At 37.1% G+C, this 16,230-nt stretch overlaps 1 protein-coding gene across 1 annotated transcript; it reads left to right on the top strand.

The window, feature by feature from the left end:
• Positions 1–3,100: 3,100 nt before the first annotated feature.
• On the top strand, positions 3,101–15,650 carry LOC114715031 (uncharacterized). The gene is made up of 5 exons (XM_028899837.1): positions 3,101–3,520; positions 3,662–3,939; positions 4,030–4,147; positions 4,653–4,727; positions 15,135–15,650. Exons 1-5 carry the CDS (start codon positions 3,101–3,103, stop codon positions 15,648–15,650), a joined length of 1,407 nt encoding a protein of 468 aa, XP_028755670.1.
• Positions 15,651–16,230: the final 580 nt, after the last annotated feature.

Here is a 16,230-nt window from a genome sequence, read left to right on the forward strand (position 1 = left end):
ATAGGCTCAAGTGTTTCAGCACTTTTTAAGCCACATTTACTAGTGAAGTGTTCTGATCCAGGATCATTTACAATTCCATGCACTATTGGTAAATTGAATATAGCTAGTGCCCTCCTAGATTTGGGTGCTGCTATAAATGTTATGCCATTGTCTATCTATACATCTTTGGGTATTAATTCAATAAAAGACACTAGTATGATCATTCAGTTGGCCGATAGAAGCATTAGAAGACCTCATGGGCTATTGGAAGATATTCTGGTCAAGGTTAAGGACTTGATTTTTCCAGCAGATTTCTATGTCTTGGATATGTCCCATGAATCAACCATTGAGGGACCATTGATCTTAGGGAGACCATTCCTTCAAACTGCCAACACAGTGATTAGTATGAAAGATGGTTGTATCACGATGGAAGTGGGTGATCACATGATCAGTTTTAATGTTTATGAAGCTATGAAGCACCTATATGAAGATTACTCATTGTTGAGCGTAAGTGCCATTGATGCTTTGATAGAAGACTCTGTAGCTAAATGTGAACTTTCCCTTCTTAACATGAACAAGTATGGTCTCACCACATTTGATTTAGATTTGCCAATAATGAATTCCTTCTTCTGCCCCAATGATTTTTCTGTTTGTGATGATGAGGTGTGTAGTGTTGACTTTCATTCAGTTGATAGCTCACTTTCCACATTGCAAACATTTTCTTTTGATATTTCTTCTTTTGATGATGATTTTGTTTCTGAAATCTCTAATAATGGGCTTGGGAAAGGTATATTTTCTAACTTTGCAGAAGCTGAGAATATTGCAAAATCTGTATTGGATGGAGCTAGTACCAATATAGCAACATTGGAAACATCAAGAATGCATATTGATGAAGAAAAGAAAGGAGATTTGGTCACTGGACAAGCTTATGCTAAGGAACAAAAATTCCATATTCCACCAGCTCACTGTTTTGAGAAATTAAAGTTGCAATCCGATTCAATTTTGGATAATTTACATCAGAATTCTCCTTATGATGCATTAATCAACACTGCAGATAACTTTTTTTCTTCATATCCTTTTCAAATGTTAAAGCATATTCATGAATTTTTGTCCATGTTTTCTGCAGAAGCTGAACATTATAGGAGAGAACTTCAATCATTGCGGCAAGTTACTTGTAATCAAGATCAAGCTCAAAAAGTGTTCAGAAATAAAGAATCTACACAAGAATTCAATGCTAAATTTATGAAATTCTTGCATAATGTACATTATCATCTTGGTTGTTTGCCCTCTGGTTGCTATTCTTACAGCACACAAAATCCAGAATCAAGTGAGGACTTGCAGCAGCACTTTGTTGGAGCTTTGGAGCTTAAGGAGTTGGTTCCTTCTGTGGTGAAACCCCCTGAACTAGAACTTAAACCCCTACCCCCCAATCTTAAATATGTGTATCTTGCTGAAGATAATAAATTACCAGTGATTATAGCTACGTCACTCACTGTTACAGAGGAGGAACAATTAATTGCTGTTTTGCAGAAACATAAAAAGGCAATAGGTTGGTCTATGGCAGACATACCTGGAATTAATCCTTCAATCTGTACTCACAGAATATTATTAAATGATGGGATGAAACCAATTAGACAACCTCAACGTAGGCTTAACCCCTTGATTTTCCCCATCTCAGATAGTTAATGGGGTCAACCCTGTACAAGTGGTCCCTAAGAAAAGTGGCATTACTGTTATTAAAAAATGAAAAAAAATGAATTGATACCAACTAGGATACAAAATGCATGGCGTGTGTGCGTTGACTACAGAAGACTAAATGATGCAACACGAAAGGATCATTTTCCATTACCCTTTGTAGATCAAATGATTGAGAGATTATCTGGTAGAACTAATTATTGTTTTCTGGATGGATTTTCAGGATATTTCCAAATACCGATTGCACCAGAGGATCAAGATAAGACTACCTTTACTTGTCCCTATGGAACTTTTGCTTATAGAAGAATGCCCTTTGGGCTATGTAATGCACCAGGAACATTTTAGAGGGCTATGATGGCTATATTTAGTGAGTTCCTAGGTTCATCCATGGAGGTATTCATGGATGATTTTACAGTGTATGGGGATAATTTTTCTGCTTGTCTAGAGAGTCTTGATAAAGTCTTGGCCAAGTGCATGGAGAAAATTTTGATTTTAAATTTTGAAAAATGTCACTTTTATGGTGGATCAAGGCATAGTACCAGGTCATTTAGTTTCTAGAAGGGGCATTGAGGTAGATAAAGCAAAAATAAAAGTCATTTCATTTCTGCCTTGTCCTAAGACTTTAAAGGAACTAAGATCTTTTCTTGGCCATTGTGGTTTTTACAGAAGGTTTGTTAAAGATTTCAGCAAGATTGCTTCTCCTTTGTCTAAACTCATGCAAAAAGATGTTGACTTTCACTTTGATGAGGACTGCAAACATGCATTTGATACTTTAAAAGCAATGCTTGTCTCACCGCCGATACTCACTGCACCATATTGGAATTCACCATTTGAGCTAGCTTGTGATGCATCTCATATAGCAGTAGGTGCAATGTTGGGTCAAAAGAGGGTAAACTATCCAGGGTAATTGCATATGCATCCAAAACATTGGACAATGCCCAAATTAATTATACTACAACTGAAAAAGATTTGCAATTGTCTTTGCTTTGGACAAGTTTAGACCTTATCTTCTTAATTCTCATGTTATTGTTTATACTAACCATGCGGCTGTGAAATTTCTTTTTAAGAAAACAGATAGCAAGCCAAGGTTATTGAGATGGATTCTATTGCTACAAGAATTTGATTTGGAAATTCGAGACAGGAGTGGTGCTGAAAACTGTGTTGCAGACCATTTGAGTAGGCTACCTGAAGATACAAAGGGAGTTTCTGATTCTTCCTTAATCTGTGATGATTTCCCTACTTCTGTGTTAATGGCTATGACTAAACATGAACCTTGGTATGCTAACATAGTGAGTTACCTTGTTACAGATTTAATTCCACCTTCCCTTTCTTACTTTTAGGCCCAAAAATTAAAGAGTGAAGCCAAATACTATTGTTGGGATCCACCTATTCTTTGGAGGCTGTGTAATGACCAGATTATACAGAGATGTGTAATGAAGAAGTCACTGGAATTTTGGATGCTTGTCACTCTTGGGCATGTGGTGGACATTTTAGTGCTAAAAAGACTTCTAGGAAGATTTTGGAAGCAGGGTTCTGCTGGCCAACACTCTTTAAAGATGCCTACAATTATTGCAAAGTGTGTGATAAGTGCCAGCGTTTTGGTGGAAATAGTAAAAGACATGAGATGCCCCGAGTCCCAATGCTTTTCTGTGAAATATTTGATGTGTGGGGGATAGATTTTATAGGGCCATTCCCTCTATCTTTTGGTTATCATTATATACTATTAGCTGTGGATTATGTTTCAAGATGGGTGGAGGCAATACCAACAAAAAAGGATGATGCAGCCACTGTTGCCAAGTTCATTAAGTCTCATATATTTTCCAGATTTGGTATTCCTAGAGCTATGGTTAGTGATAGAGGTACACACTTTTGTAATAGGTTGTTGGATGGTCTTTTTGCTAAATATGGAGTAACTCACAAGATGTCCACAGCTTATCACCCTCAAACTAATGGCCAAACATAAATTTCAAATAGGGAAATTAAACAGATTCTTGAAAAGATAGTGAGACCAATAAGGAGGGATTGGAGTGTTAAATTAGAAGAAGCTTTATGGGCATATAGGACAGCTTTCAAGACCCCAATTGGGATGTCTTCTTATAGGCTAGTATATGGAAAAGCATGCCACTTACCTGTAGAACTTGAACATAAAGCTTATTGGGCTGTAAAAATCTGCAATATGGACATGGAAGCTACTGTAATTGAAAGAAAAATGCAGATACAAGAGTTACAAGAAATCAGACTTGAGGCATATGAGAATTCAAGGATGTATAAGGAAAAGACAAAGCTCATTCATGATAAAGGCATCTTAAGGAAACATTTTAAGTAGGGTGATCATGTTCTCTTATTCAAGGCCAGATTCAAGTTTAAACAAGGGAAGCTCAATACAAGATGGGATGGTCCATATACAGTTACCAAAGTGCATGATTTTGGTATGTTGGAACTTCTAGATGAGCAAAATGGTCGCACATTGAAGGTCAATGGACATTTGCTTAAGCTCTATCATGAAAACTCCCAGCCACCTTGAATATCCGGTTGCCTCTTTTCCCTATTGCTTTCTTTTCATTTTTGTGTCTTGCTGGTGATATTTTATGCTTAAATGATTTGAGAATAAGTGTGGGGGGAAGAGGTCATTTCAGTAGTTTTTTTTTTAAAAAAATGGTGTTTTACTTGTTTTCCTTCTTTTTTTTTTGTTTTGATGTTTTTACTCTGGACTTTTCATGTGCTCTAGACTGTATTGAGGACAATACTGAATTTAAGTGTGGGGGAAGGATAATATCTTGATGATTTTGAAATTCTTGGTTTTAGATTATGCACTGCTGATATGACTTAGCACTCATGTCCCTTGCTTTGAGTGTCTATGCATAATCCACTTTCTAGATCAGTTGTGCTGCACTAAACCTTTGCTACTCCAAAAATCTCTTTGGTAGAAGCTTGATTTTCTGAAATCATGTTGATAACTTTCTGACTTGAACATTTAGAAATCTGGGAATACATTGAAACCTAATTATTCTTGGGAAGATTCAGCATTTGAGGTTGAGAAATGCTGTATTAAGGTTAGAATTGATTTTATTCAGCTGTTGCATTGGATTTGGGAAGAATAACCCATGTTGGAAGGTCTTGTTTGAGCCTAAATTCCTTTTATTATGAGTGCAATCTCCTTAGTACTAGGACCCTCTAGAACTTGACCTAGCTCTTAATTGAGGCCACATTTTTGCTTTGGGAAATTGCATATGAAAGAGGCATTCTATTCTAAACCCAGATTACTCCAAACACAAACCATTGATACTGACTTTTGCTTAACCCCATTGAGCCATTCATGATTCTTTTCATATCATACTGGCCAACTTAAGTAAGATTGTATTGCATTTGATCATTTCATGCTTTTTCATTGTTAGGATCTATTTTGTATTGCCTTTGTTTAATTCTATCCCAGGATGCTAGCTGTGAAAATTAAAAAAAAACAAGAAGAAAAAAATGGAAAAGAAAGAGAAGAAAGAAAAAGGCAGTTGAAGGAAAAAAACGAATTGAAAAAAAGGATGTACAAAAAAAAAGAGCCAATAAGCAGCAGAAAAAAAGAAATGAGAAAAAAAAAGTTTTTCGAAAAGCCTAAGCAAAGAATTATAAACAAGATTATAGCTAGTATCTCATAACTCCAGTATTCCAATAAGAGCTATACATTAGCATTTGCATTCATGGCCTGCGTTGAAGAGTTCATTTGTGAGTTGTTTGTATTCTTTGTCTTGTTTTCAGCATGCATGCATTCTTGCTCAAGTGGACAGATTCCATCCTTTAGCCTTTCCAACATTACAACCTTAAGGAAAGTCCTCTTGATGCAAAATTACCTCATGCTACTCAGTGGTGGAGATATTAGAGTTTTGTCAAGCTTATGGTAGGGCCTAGGCTAAGAGTGAAGAGTGAAATGACCCTGTAATGGAATGGTGAGGAGAGCGAAACACTTGCCGAGAGAATACTTCCACTTTTCCTTGTGCAATTTGCTGAATTAAGATCATTTCCTAGTCTTTTTATTGACAATTTGATTCCTTATTATGCTGGTTTTTCTCTTGAGTACTGGGTTGAGATGAAGAATCATAATTGGATACTATTTCAATTTATAGCTGGTTGTTAATGAGATTTCAGGAACTATTTGATCATATTTGCCTAGGAGTGCAAAGTGCTAATGTGGGGGAATTTGATGAACCACATTTTGATCAACTAAATAATGAGATTTCTATTGTGATGTGTTTAGAGCTTATAATTTCCTGTTTCTAAGTAGCTTCAATTCAATTTCTGATTTGGTTAAGTCTGGAACTTAGTTGTTGTGATAAATCTGAGGTGAATTGGTTAATCTTCATCCTAGAAATTATCTAATTACATCATTAGAGTTGATTACAAACCTACTGTTTGATGAATTGCCTAAGAGAAATAGAAATATGATTTTAGGTTGCAAGGAAGGTGAAATCACAAACCAAGGGAATTCACTTCATTGATATCTCTTTCAAACTCTTTTTTGCATCTTGTTCTTCTCTCATTCCTTTTGAAAATCAGTTTTCATAAATAACAATTCATGATAGAAACTAATTCCAGAAGCTACCTCCTTCTCTGTCAATTTAATTTGTAACTTCTAATTAGTTTAATTCTAGAAGACATTAAGGCTCCTTGAGACTGACCTCTAGTTGACTCATCTCCTTCCTAATCTAGAGTATTAAATTTGACCTTTGAACGACAAGAGATCACTCGGAATTCAGTGTGGCTTGAGGAAAAAAATTCACGATTTTGCACGATGATTCAGGAATCGTGAATATGTCTCAGAAATTCCGCCACGTGGGCCTCGAGCTGAAACAAATTTTCTTTCAGCCATTTGGCTTGCATGAGAAGGAAAATCTTCTCTCGCCTTGCAATTTAGAGCGGCTTCACAAAAAAAAAAAACTCACGATTTTGATGGAGGATTCAAGGATAGTTAAAAGGTCTCAAATTCTGCCAGTTAGGCCATGAACTGAAAGAGAACTTGTTTCAGGCATTGTGTATGTGTGAGAACAAAATTCTCCCTGATCTCAAAACTCAGCATGGTTTCACCAAAAAAAAAAACGCATGACTTTGCGTGAGTATTCAAGGATAGTGAATATGTCTTAGAAATTCTGCCATGCGAGCCATGAACTGAAATAGATTTTCTCTTGGCCGTTTTGCTTGTGTGAGAAGGAAATTCTCCCGTTGCCTAGAAATTCAGCATCGGTTGACAAAAAGGATTCACGATTTTGCATGATGACTCAAGAATGGTGAATAGGTCTAAGAAATTCCGCCATTTGTGTCATGAACTGAAAAGAGATTTTGTTTCGACGCAGCTTGAGAAGGAAATTCCCCCCAGATATCAGAATTCAGCGTGTCTTCACCAAAAAAAAACTCACAATTTTGCATGAGGATTCAAGAATGGCGGTGAATAGGTCTCACAAATTTTGTCATTTGGGCCAAGAATTGAAATAGATTTTGGCTCAGCCATTTTGCTTGCATGAGAAGAAAAATCTCCCGTCGTCTCAGAATTCAGCGTGGCTTGACCAAAAAAAGAAAAAAAAAAAACTCATGATTTTGATTTAGGAGTCAAGAATGGGGAGAAGGTCTTAGAGATTTCGCCATTTTCGGCCATAAACTGAAACAGATTTTCTTTCAGCCATTTCGCTTGCATGAAACGGAAAATCATCCTGTGCCTTGGAATTCAGTGGGGCTTGACAGAAAAAACTCACGATTTGGCACGAGGATTCACGAATGGTGAATATGTCTCAGAAATTCCGCCACTTGGGCCTCGAGCTAAAACAGATTTTCCTTCAGCCATTTCGCTTGTATGAGAAGGAAAATCTTCTCTCTCCTTGGAATTTAGCATGGCTTCGCAAGAAAAAAACTCATGATTTTGATTGAGGATTCAAGGAAGGTTTAAAAGGTCTCAGAAATTCTGCCAGTTGGTCCATGAACTGAAAGAGAACTTGTTTCAGGCATTGTGTTTGTGTGATAACGAAATTCTCCCAAATCTCGGAACTCAGCATGGCTTGACAAAAAAAAAACGCACGATTTTGCATGAGGATTCAAGGATAGTGGATATGTCTCAAAAACTCTGCCATGCAGGCCATGAACTGAAATAGATTTTCTCTCGGCCATTTTACTTGCATGAGAAGGAAATTCTCCCCTTGCCTAGAAATTCAGCATCGCTTGAGGAAAAGGATTCACAATTTTGCATGACTCAAGAATGGTGAATAGGTCTCAGAAATTCTGCCATTTAGGTCATGAATTGAAAAGAGATTTTGTTTCGGGCCAGCTTGAGAAGGAAATTCCCCCTAGATATTGGAATTCAGCGTGGCTTCACAAAAAGGAAAAACTCAAAATTTTGCATGAGGATTCAAGAATGGTGGTGAATAGGTCTGAGAAATTCTGTCATTTGGACACAAAACTGAAATAGATTTTCGCTCCGCCATTTTGCATGCATGAGAAGAAAAATCTCGCGTCACCTCATAATTCAGCGTGGCTTGACGAAAAAAAACTCACGATTTTGATTGAGGAGTCAAGAATAGGGAGAAGGTCTTAAAGATTCTGCCATTTGGGCCATGAACTGAAACCGATTTTCTTTCATCCATTTCACTAGCATGAGATGGAAAATCATCCCGTGCCTCAGAATTCAGTGTGGCTTGACAAAAAAAACTCAGTTTTGCATGAGGATTCATGAATGGTCAATATGTCTCAAAAATTCCGCCCCTTGGGCCTTGAGCTGAAACAGATTTTCTTTCGGGCATTTGGCTTGCATGAGAAGGAAAATCTTCTCTTGCCTTGGAATTCAGAGTGGCTTCACAAAAAAAAAAACTCACGATTTTGATTGAAGGATTCAAGGATGGTTAAAAGGTCTCAGAAATTCTGCCAGTTGGGCAATGACCTGAAAGAGAACTTGTTTCAGGCATTGTGTTTGTGTGAGAAGGAAATTCTCCCAAATCCCAGAACTCAGTGTGGCTTGACAAAAAAAAAAACGCACGATTTTGCATGAGGATTCAAGGATGGTGAATATGTCTCAGAAATTCTGCTATGTGGGCCATGAACTGAAATGGATTTTCTCTTGACCATTTTGCTTGCATTAGAAGGAAATTCTCCCCTTGCCTAGAAATTCAGCGTTGCTTGAAGAGAAGGATTCACGATTTTGCATGATGACTCAAGAATGGTAAATAGGTCTAAGAAATTCCGCCATTTGGGCCATGAACAGAAAAAGAGATTTTGTTTCAGCCCAGCTTGAGAAGGAAATTCCCCCTAGATATTGGAATTCAGCGTGGCTTCACAAAAAAGAAAAACTCACAATTTTGCATGAGGATTCAAGAATGGCGGTGAATAGGTTTGAGAAATTCCGTAATTTGGACCAAGAAGTGAAATAGATTGTCGCTCAGCCATTTTGCATGCATGAGAAGAAAAATATCGCGTCACCTCAAAATTCAGCGTGGCTTGATGAAAAAAGAAGAAAAAAAACTCACGATTTTGATTGAGGAGTCAAGAATGGGGAGAAGGTCTTAGAGATTCCGCCATTTGGGCCATGAACTGAAATCGATTTTCTTTCAGCCATTTCGCTTGCATGAGACAGAAAATCATCCCGTGCCTCGGAATTCAATGTGGCTTGACAAAAAAAACTCAAAGTTTTGCACGAGGATTCAAGAATGGTGAATATGTCTCAGAAATTCCTTCACTTGGGCCTTGAGCTGAAACAGATTTTCTTTCGGCCATTTAGCTTGAATGAGAAGGAAAATCTTCTCTTGCCTTGGAATTCAAAGTGGCTTTACAAAAAAAAAAACTCATGATTTTGATTGAGGATTCAAGGATGGTTAAAAGGTCTCAGAAATTCTGCCAGTTAGGCCATGAACTGAAAGAGAACTTGTTTCAGGCATTGTGTTTGTGTGAGAAGGAAATTCTCCCAGATCCCGGAACTCAGCGTGGCTTGACAAAAAAAAATGCATGATTTTGCATGAGTATTCAAGGATAGTGAATATGTCTCAGAAAATCTGCCATGGGGGCCATGAACTGAAATAGATTTTCTCTCAGCCGTTTTGCTTGCGTGAGAAGGAAATTCTCCCCTTGCCTAGAAATTCAGCATCGGTTGACGAAAAGGATTCACGATTTTGCATGATGACTCAAGAATGGTGAATAGGTCTAAGAAATTCTGCCATTTGCGTCATGAACTGAAAAGAGATTTTGTTTCGACGCAACTTGAAAAGGAAATTCCCCCCAGATATCAGAATTCAGCGTGTCTTCACCAAAAAAAAAAACTCACAATTTTGCATAAGGATTCAAGAATGGCGGTGAATAGGTCTCAGAAATTTTGTCATTTGGGCCAAGAACTGTGATATAAGGTACGGATACGGATCGACTAGAAACAAGTTAGGAAACTATACGAGCGATCGAAGGTAGGACCTTAAGAGAACCTGTCTCTTACAACCCTAGCCATGGAGACACCACAAGGATGATCAGTCCTTAATACAGTCGAGTATTCCCACGAGAATACGAGGCGGCAAGCAAAGCTCACTCAAGAGAAATAAAATTCTCTAAAATTCATTCATTCAAATCTGATGCCAAATTACAAAAAACGTAGCCTTACATAGGCAGCAAAAGAACAATCTAGAATAAAAAAACCCTAGGTCATAAATGCCATAAATGTGCCTTAATGATGATTGACTATCTTGGTTGGCACCAATTAAGGCCAAAGGAAATAGGAAATTACCTTTTCTTGAAGAAAAAGGCTGCTACCTAAAAATAGGAAACTAACCTAAAATATTCTTATACAATCTTTGACCAAAAGGCCTTATTTAATGCAAATAAAAATGGAAACTTAAAAAAACAAAATTAAACCATAACTAATACATAAAGACACCTTCTTAATGCTTCTTGAATATTCTTGGACGTCACTTATGCTCCTCCTCCAAGGCACATACTTGTCACATGGTATTTTGAGTGAATTCTTCAATCTGGACTGCACATGGGCCTTGTACATCATCTTGTTTCGCTTCTAGCAATGTAATCACCATGTTTGGACCCTTGATGGGCTGATTGAGGGATGCTTCTTCCAAATAAATGGGCTCTAACTCTTTAAGATCTTTTATCAAACAATTCAGCGCCTCTTTCATAGATTTGGTCCTTGCTCTTGTCATTGGGCCTGCAATGCCTTGTAATGGGTCTTTTAGAATATTGGACTTCCATCTTTTAGCTTGGGCTCCACACTCCGTGTTTTGGTCTTCCTTTGATGCTTGATCATGCCATGCTCCTCTATCATTCCCTCCCTGCTCAAAAGGATTCGTCCTCGAATCTGCAGCATCAAAGAGAGATAAATCAGTCACATTAAATGTAGCACTTACATTACCGTAGGAGCTAGGCAAATCTATTTTATAGGCATTATCATTTATTCGCTCCAAGACTTGGAAAGGGCCATCTCCTCTTGGCTGCAACTTAGACTTTCGTTGTTCTGGAAAACCTCTCCTTTCGCAAGTATACCCAAACCCAGTCTCCAGGCTCAAAGACAACCTTCCTACGACCTTTGTTAGCTTGCTTTGTATATTGCTCATTCTTTTTCTCGATGTTGGCCCTCATCTTAGCATGTAATTCCTGCACAAACTCAGCCTTTTTCTTGCCATCAAGGTTAGCTCATTCACTAGAAGGCAAAGGCAGAATATCCAAAGGAGATAGAGGATTAAAGCCATAAACAATCTCAAATGGAGAGAAAGAAGTAGAAAAGTGAATAGCCCTGTTATATGCAAATTTAATATGAGGCAAACAGTTGACCCAATTCTTCAAGTTCTTTTGAATTATTGCACGTAACAAGGTAGTGAGTGTTCTATTGACGACCTCAGTTTGCCCATCCGTTTGGGGATGTGCCACAGTAGAAAACAGCAACTTAGTTCCAAGCTTACTCCACAAGGTCCTCCAAAAATGGCTAAGAAACTTTACATCCCTATCACTCACAATGGTTTTAGGCAATCCATGCAATCTAACAATTTCTTTGAAGAACAAGTCAGCAATATGCATAGCATCATTTGTTTCAGAACAAGCAATAAAATGAGCCATTTTACTAAATCTATCCACTACAACAAATATGCTATCTTTCCCAGATTGAGACCTAGGCAAGCCCAACACAAAATCCATAGAAATATCTACCCAAGGTTGGGAAGGCACAGGTAGAGGGGAATATAAACCATGAGGTTGAACCTTAGACTTTGCATGCCTACATGTCACACATTTAGCACAAACAGACACAACATCTTTGCGCATACCAGGCCAATAAAAGTGTTCATGCAAAAGAGCTAATGTTTTGTCAACACCAAAGTGACCCATCAAACCACCACCATGAGTTTCTTTTACAAGCAGCTCACACATAGAGCAATTGGAAATGCACAATTTATCTTTCTTAAAAAGAAACACATCAGATCTATAAAAGTCATTCACCCTATGCTTTTCACAAGAAAGCCAAATTTTGGAAAAATCACAATCAGAGTCATACAACCCTTTCAATAATTCAAATCCAAGTAATCTAGCATGAAGAGAAGTGATAAGAGAATACCTCCTAGAAAGAGCATCAGCAACAACATTCTCTTTACCTTGCTGCTTGATCACATAAGGAAACGTCTCTATGAATTCCAACCAGCGAGCATGCCTCTTGTTAAGCTTACCTTGAGACTTTAGAAACTTCAAACTTTCATGATCAGAGTGAATAATGAACTCCTTAGGCCATAAATAATGCTGTCATGTTTCTAAAGTTCGTTTTAAAGCATAGAGTTCCTTATCATAAGTAGAGTAATTCAAAGAAGCTCCACTTAATTTCTCACTGAAGTAGGCAATAGGTCTAGACTCTTGCATTAGAACAGCACCAATACCAATCCCAGAAGCATCACATTCAACTTCAAAAACTTTATTAAAATCAGGTAAACACAAAAGTGGTGCATTGGTTAATTTCTCTTTCAAGGTATTAAAAGTTGTTTCTTGTGCTTCACCCCATTTAAATGTCAAGTGCTTCTTAACAATCTCATTTAGAGGTGCAGCAATAGTTGAAAAATCTTTGACAAACCTCCTATAGAAACTTGCTAGTCCATGAAAACTCCTAACTTCATTGGCATTATTTGGAGTTGGCCAATCTCTTATAGCTTTCACCTTTTTCTCATCCACATGGATCCCTTGAACACCTACAATAAAACCAAGAAATACAACAGAATCCATGCAAAAATAACATTTTTGAAAATTAGCATACAAGCTATTTTCTCTAAGAGTTTTAAACACCTCACACAAGTGCATAACATGGTCATCTAAAGTTCTGCTATAAACAAGTGATAGCATATAATATGGAGGTCATGAAGCCAAAGTAGTACTCATCCAATTAGAGGCCCAACAAGCCCTCCAGAGTATTCAGGAAATTTATAACTCAAGAATGCCTACATGGAGGACATGGATCATTCCTTGGATGATGACATGGACACGTGCGGAGCTTAATGTGACATATGGAAGGCCACCCCGAAAGCCACCATGGCATATGAGTCGTTGGAGTATAAATACTTGGACCTTGAGAAAGACAAGAACATGTGTTCTAAGAGCCCAAAAGGAGCATTTGAAGCCAATTCTTATGTTATTAAAGGCCCAACATAATTATATGTGCCTGGAGGAGTCCATTAGAGCTATAATCTTTTAAATTGGGGCCCAAATGCATTGTGTTATGGACCATGGGAGTTCCAGAACGTGATTCAACCATATTCAAGCCCAAATGGGTGTCTTAAAGGCCCATACATGCTTATGGACGTGAATAGCAATTATGAAGATCTATTTGGAAGGTCCAAGAAGCATCAAGAAGGCGTCTTTATGTATTAGTTATGGTTTAATTTCGTTTTTTTAAGTTTCCATTTTTATTTGCATTAAATAAGGCCTTTTAGTCAAAGATTGCATAAGAATATTTTAGGTTAGTTTTCTATTTTTAGGTAGCAGCCTTTTTCTTCAAGAAAAGGTAATTTCCTATTTCCTTGAGCCTTAATAGGTGCCAACCAAGATAGTCAATCATCATTAAGGCACATTTATGGCATTTATGACCTAGGGTTTTTTTGATTCTAGATTGTTCTTTTGCTGCCTATATAAGGCTACGTTTTTTGTAATTGGGGATCAGATTTGAATGAATGAATTTTAGAGAATTTTATTTCTCTTGAGTGAGCTTTGCTTGCCGCCTCATATTCTCGTGACAATACTCGACTGTATCAAGGACTGATCATTCTTTTGGTGTCTCCATGGCTAGGGTTGTAAGAGACAGATTCTCGTAAGGTCCTACCTTCGATCGTTCGTCTAGTTTCCTAACTTGTTTCTAGCCAATCCGTATCCGTACCTTGTATCATTTGGTATCAGAGCTAAGGTTTGCTAGCTTTCAAGTTCTATCCTTTTGGTGTTTTCATTTTTGTTGCTTTCTTTATTGCTTCCGTTTTCCTTTCGTTTCCATTCTTCTCATTCTGTCTTCCTCCTTTCTTCCTTATTTTCATCCCTTTTATTATTTTTTTTCGTTTTTTTCCCTTTTCCTCTCCTTCCCACCCATTGTTTTTTTTCCTGTTCACTTGACTTGCTTTGCTCTTTTGAGTAGCAAAAAATAAAAATAAAAAAAATTCGTAAAAAAAAAAGAAAAAAAAAGTGCTGTTGTGTTGAAACAAAAAAAAAAAAAAAAAAAAAAGGGAGAAAGTTTCAGATTTTGGAGATTGCAGCATAAGAGACAAGTTTCCTAATTTGAAAGAGCTTCCATTGCAAGTCACAATTAATTTCCTAAATCTTTATACTTGGGTGGTAAGACTCCTACTTTTCTATTTCTACTTTCCTTTATTTTATCTAGTTTCCTATTTTGAATTACTTTCCTTTTCATATTACTTTCCTATTTTCTTTCTTCAAGTTTCCTTATTTCTTTTGTTTCCTATTCCTTTTCCTTCCTTTTCATATTACTTTCCTAATTTCAGTTCTTTTCTTGCAAGGTACTCACTTTCCTAAAGTTGTCTCAAGGTAGTACCTTTCCTAATTACTTTGTTTCCTATTTTCCTTTACTTTCACAACCTTATTTTCATTTTGCAATTTCTGCCTCCCTTTTTCCACGTTTTTTTTCCTATCCATTTTTTTTTAAATCATAAACTTCTTCTCTCCTCATTTTGCCCCTCCTTTTATTCCATCCTCACGTTTGGCCTATCCTTCTTTTTCCCTCTTTCACATAGTCACTGGTTTCTTACCAATTTTGGTTGTGAAGATTACCGTAAACTAACATTGTCTCTTGATTTTGTTGAGTTTCAATCAAGAATATTATAGGAGGCAAGCTTGAGTGGTAAAAGGCAAGAGTGTTATGCATCAATTTAAAAGCCAAATTTGAGAGAAACATGAGTGGCATAAATTGTTTTGAGTGAAACACGTGAGTAGAGTGGTGAGGTCCATTCTTCTCCCTGTTTCTAACCTTTCAGGTACCAAATATGTATGGTCATAAAGAGCTTAGGAAAGATCTCAACTTCTTCCTAAAAGAAGTCCAAAAGCTAAATGCTGAAGTAGACCATTTGAAGTCTAATCGCAGCTCCAAGTCTAAAAGAGACTTGCATAGAAGATTGCAGGAGTTAAAACAAGGCTCCATGACTGTTGAGGGCTATCATAATGAGATGGAGTTAGCAATGATTAGAGATGGGATAAAGGAGACTCCAGAAGCCACTATGGATCGCTTTATACATGGGCTTAATCCTAGATTAGCTTGTGTTGCAGAAATGTGCAACTTCATGGAGATTAAAGATTTGGTTTCTCTACTTAGTAAGCATGAGCGAGAACTCAAGAGACATAAATATTCAGAAAGACAATGCTCCTCTTCAAAGAAGAATAATCAAGAGAAAGATGTCATCTCCACATCAAATTCAAAGGAGATGGATTCCATTATTTCGAATAATTGTGAAAAAGAAGAGAGTTTGAGCAAAGAAACAAGTGCAATACATTGAGTGTTGTGAAAATAATGAGAGTAAAAATGAGAGTGTTTCTTTGAGTGAAGAGAAACATGGAAAGAGTTGTGAGAAAAATGAGGTTAAAGGTGATTGCAAGGATATTTCTTTGATTACTAACCATCTTAATCATCCTTTGCCCTATGTTTCTGGTGTGTTGCAAGTAGTTGATTTGATTCCTAAAGTGCCACCCGATGGATTCTCATTTCATTCAAGCAATGTTGAAAAACATGCTGATAGCCTAGATTTTGTTATTCCCAATGACTTTTTGTCTTTAAGATGTCTTAAACTTCTCACATTGAATTGTCCTTGTTATATGAATTTTGTTGTTCACAGGTGTTCTTATTACATTCAGATTATGGTTAAGAGGCTTTCTTATTACCTAGATTTTGTTGTTGCTTTATGTTATTTTGCAAATGCACAAGGGATTCACATAATCATTTATATTTGGGTGCATGTGAGAAAGAAAAGATTTCTAACCCAAAGCAATTTTCACCAGCTTCCAATATTAGAGTATCCTCACATGACCTCAAGGAATCAAGATCCTTTTCAAGATCTTGCCAAGATCTATCACACAACT

This window comes from Neltuma alba, unplaced genomic scaffold (assembly GCF_004799145.2).
Source record: "Neltuma alba isolate B1F8T4 unplaced genomic scaffold, ASM479914v2 tig00011573_pilon, whole genome shotgun sequence".
NCBI classification, from domain to species: domain Eukaryota; kingdom Viridiplantae; phylum Streptophyta; class Magnoliopsida; order Fabales; family Fabaceae; genus Neltuma; species Neltuma alba.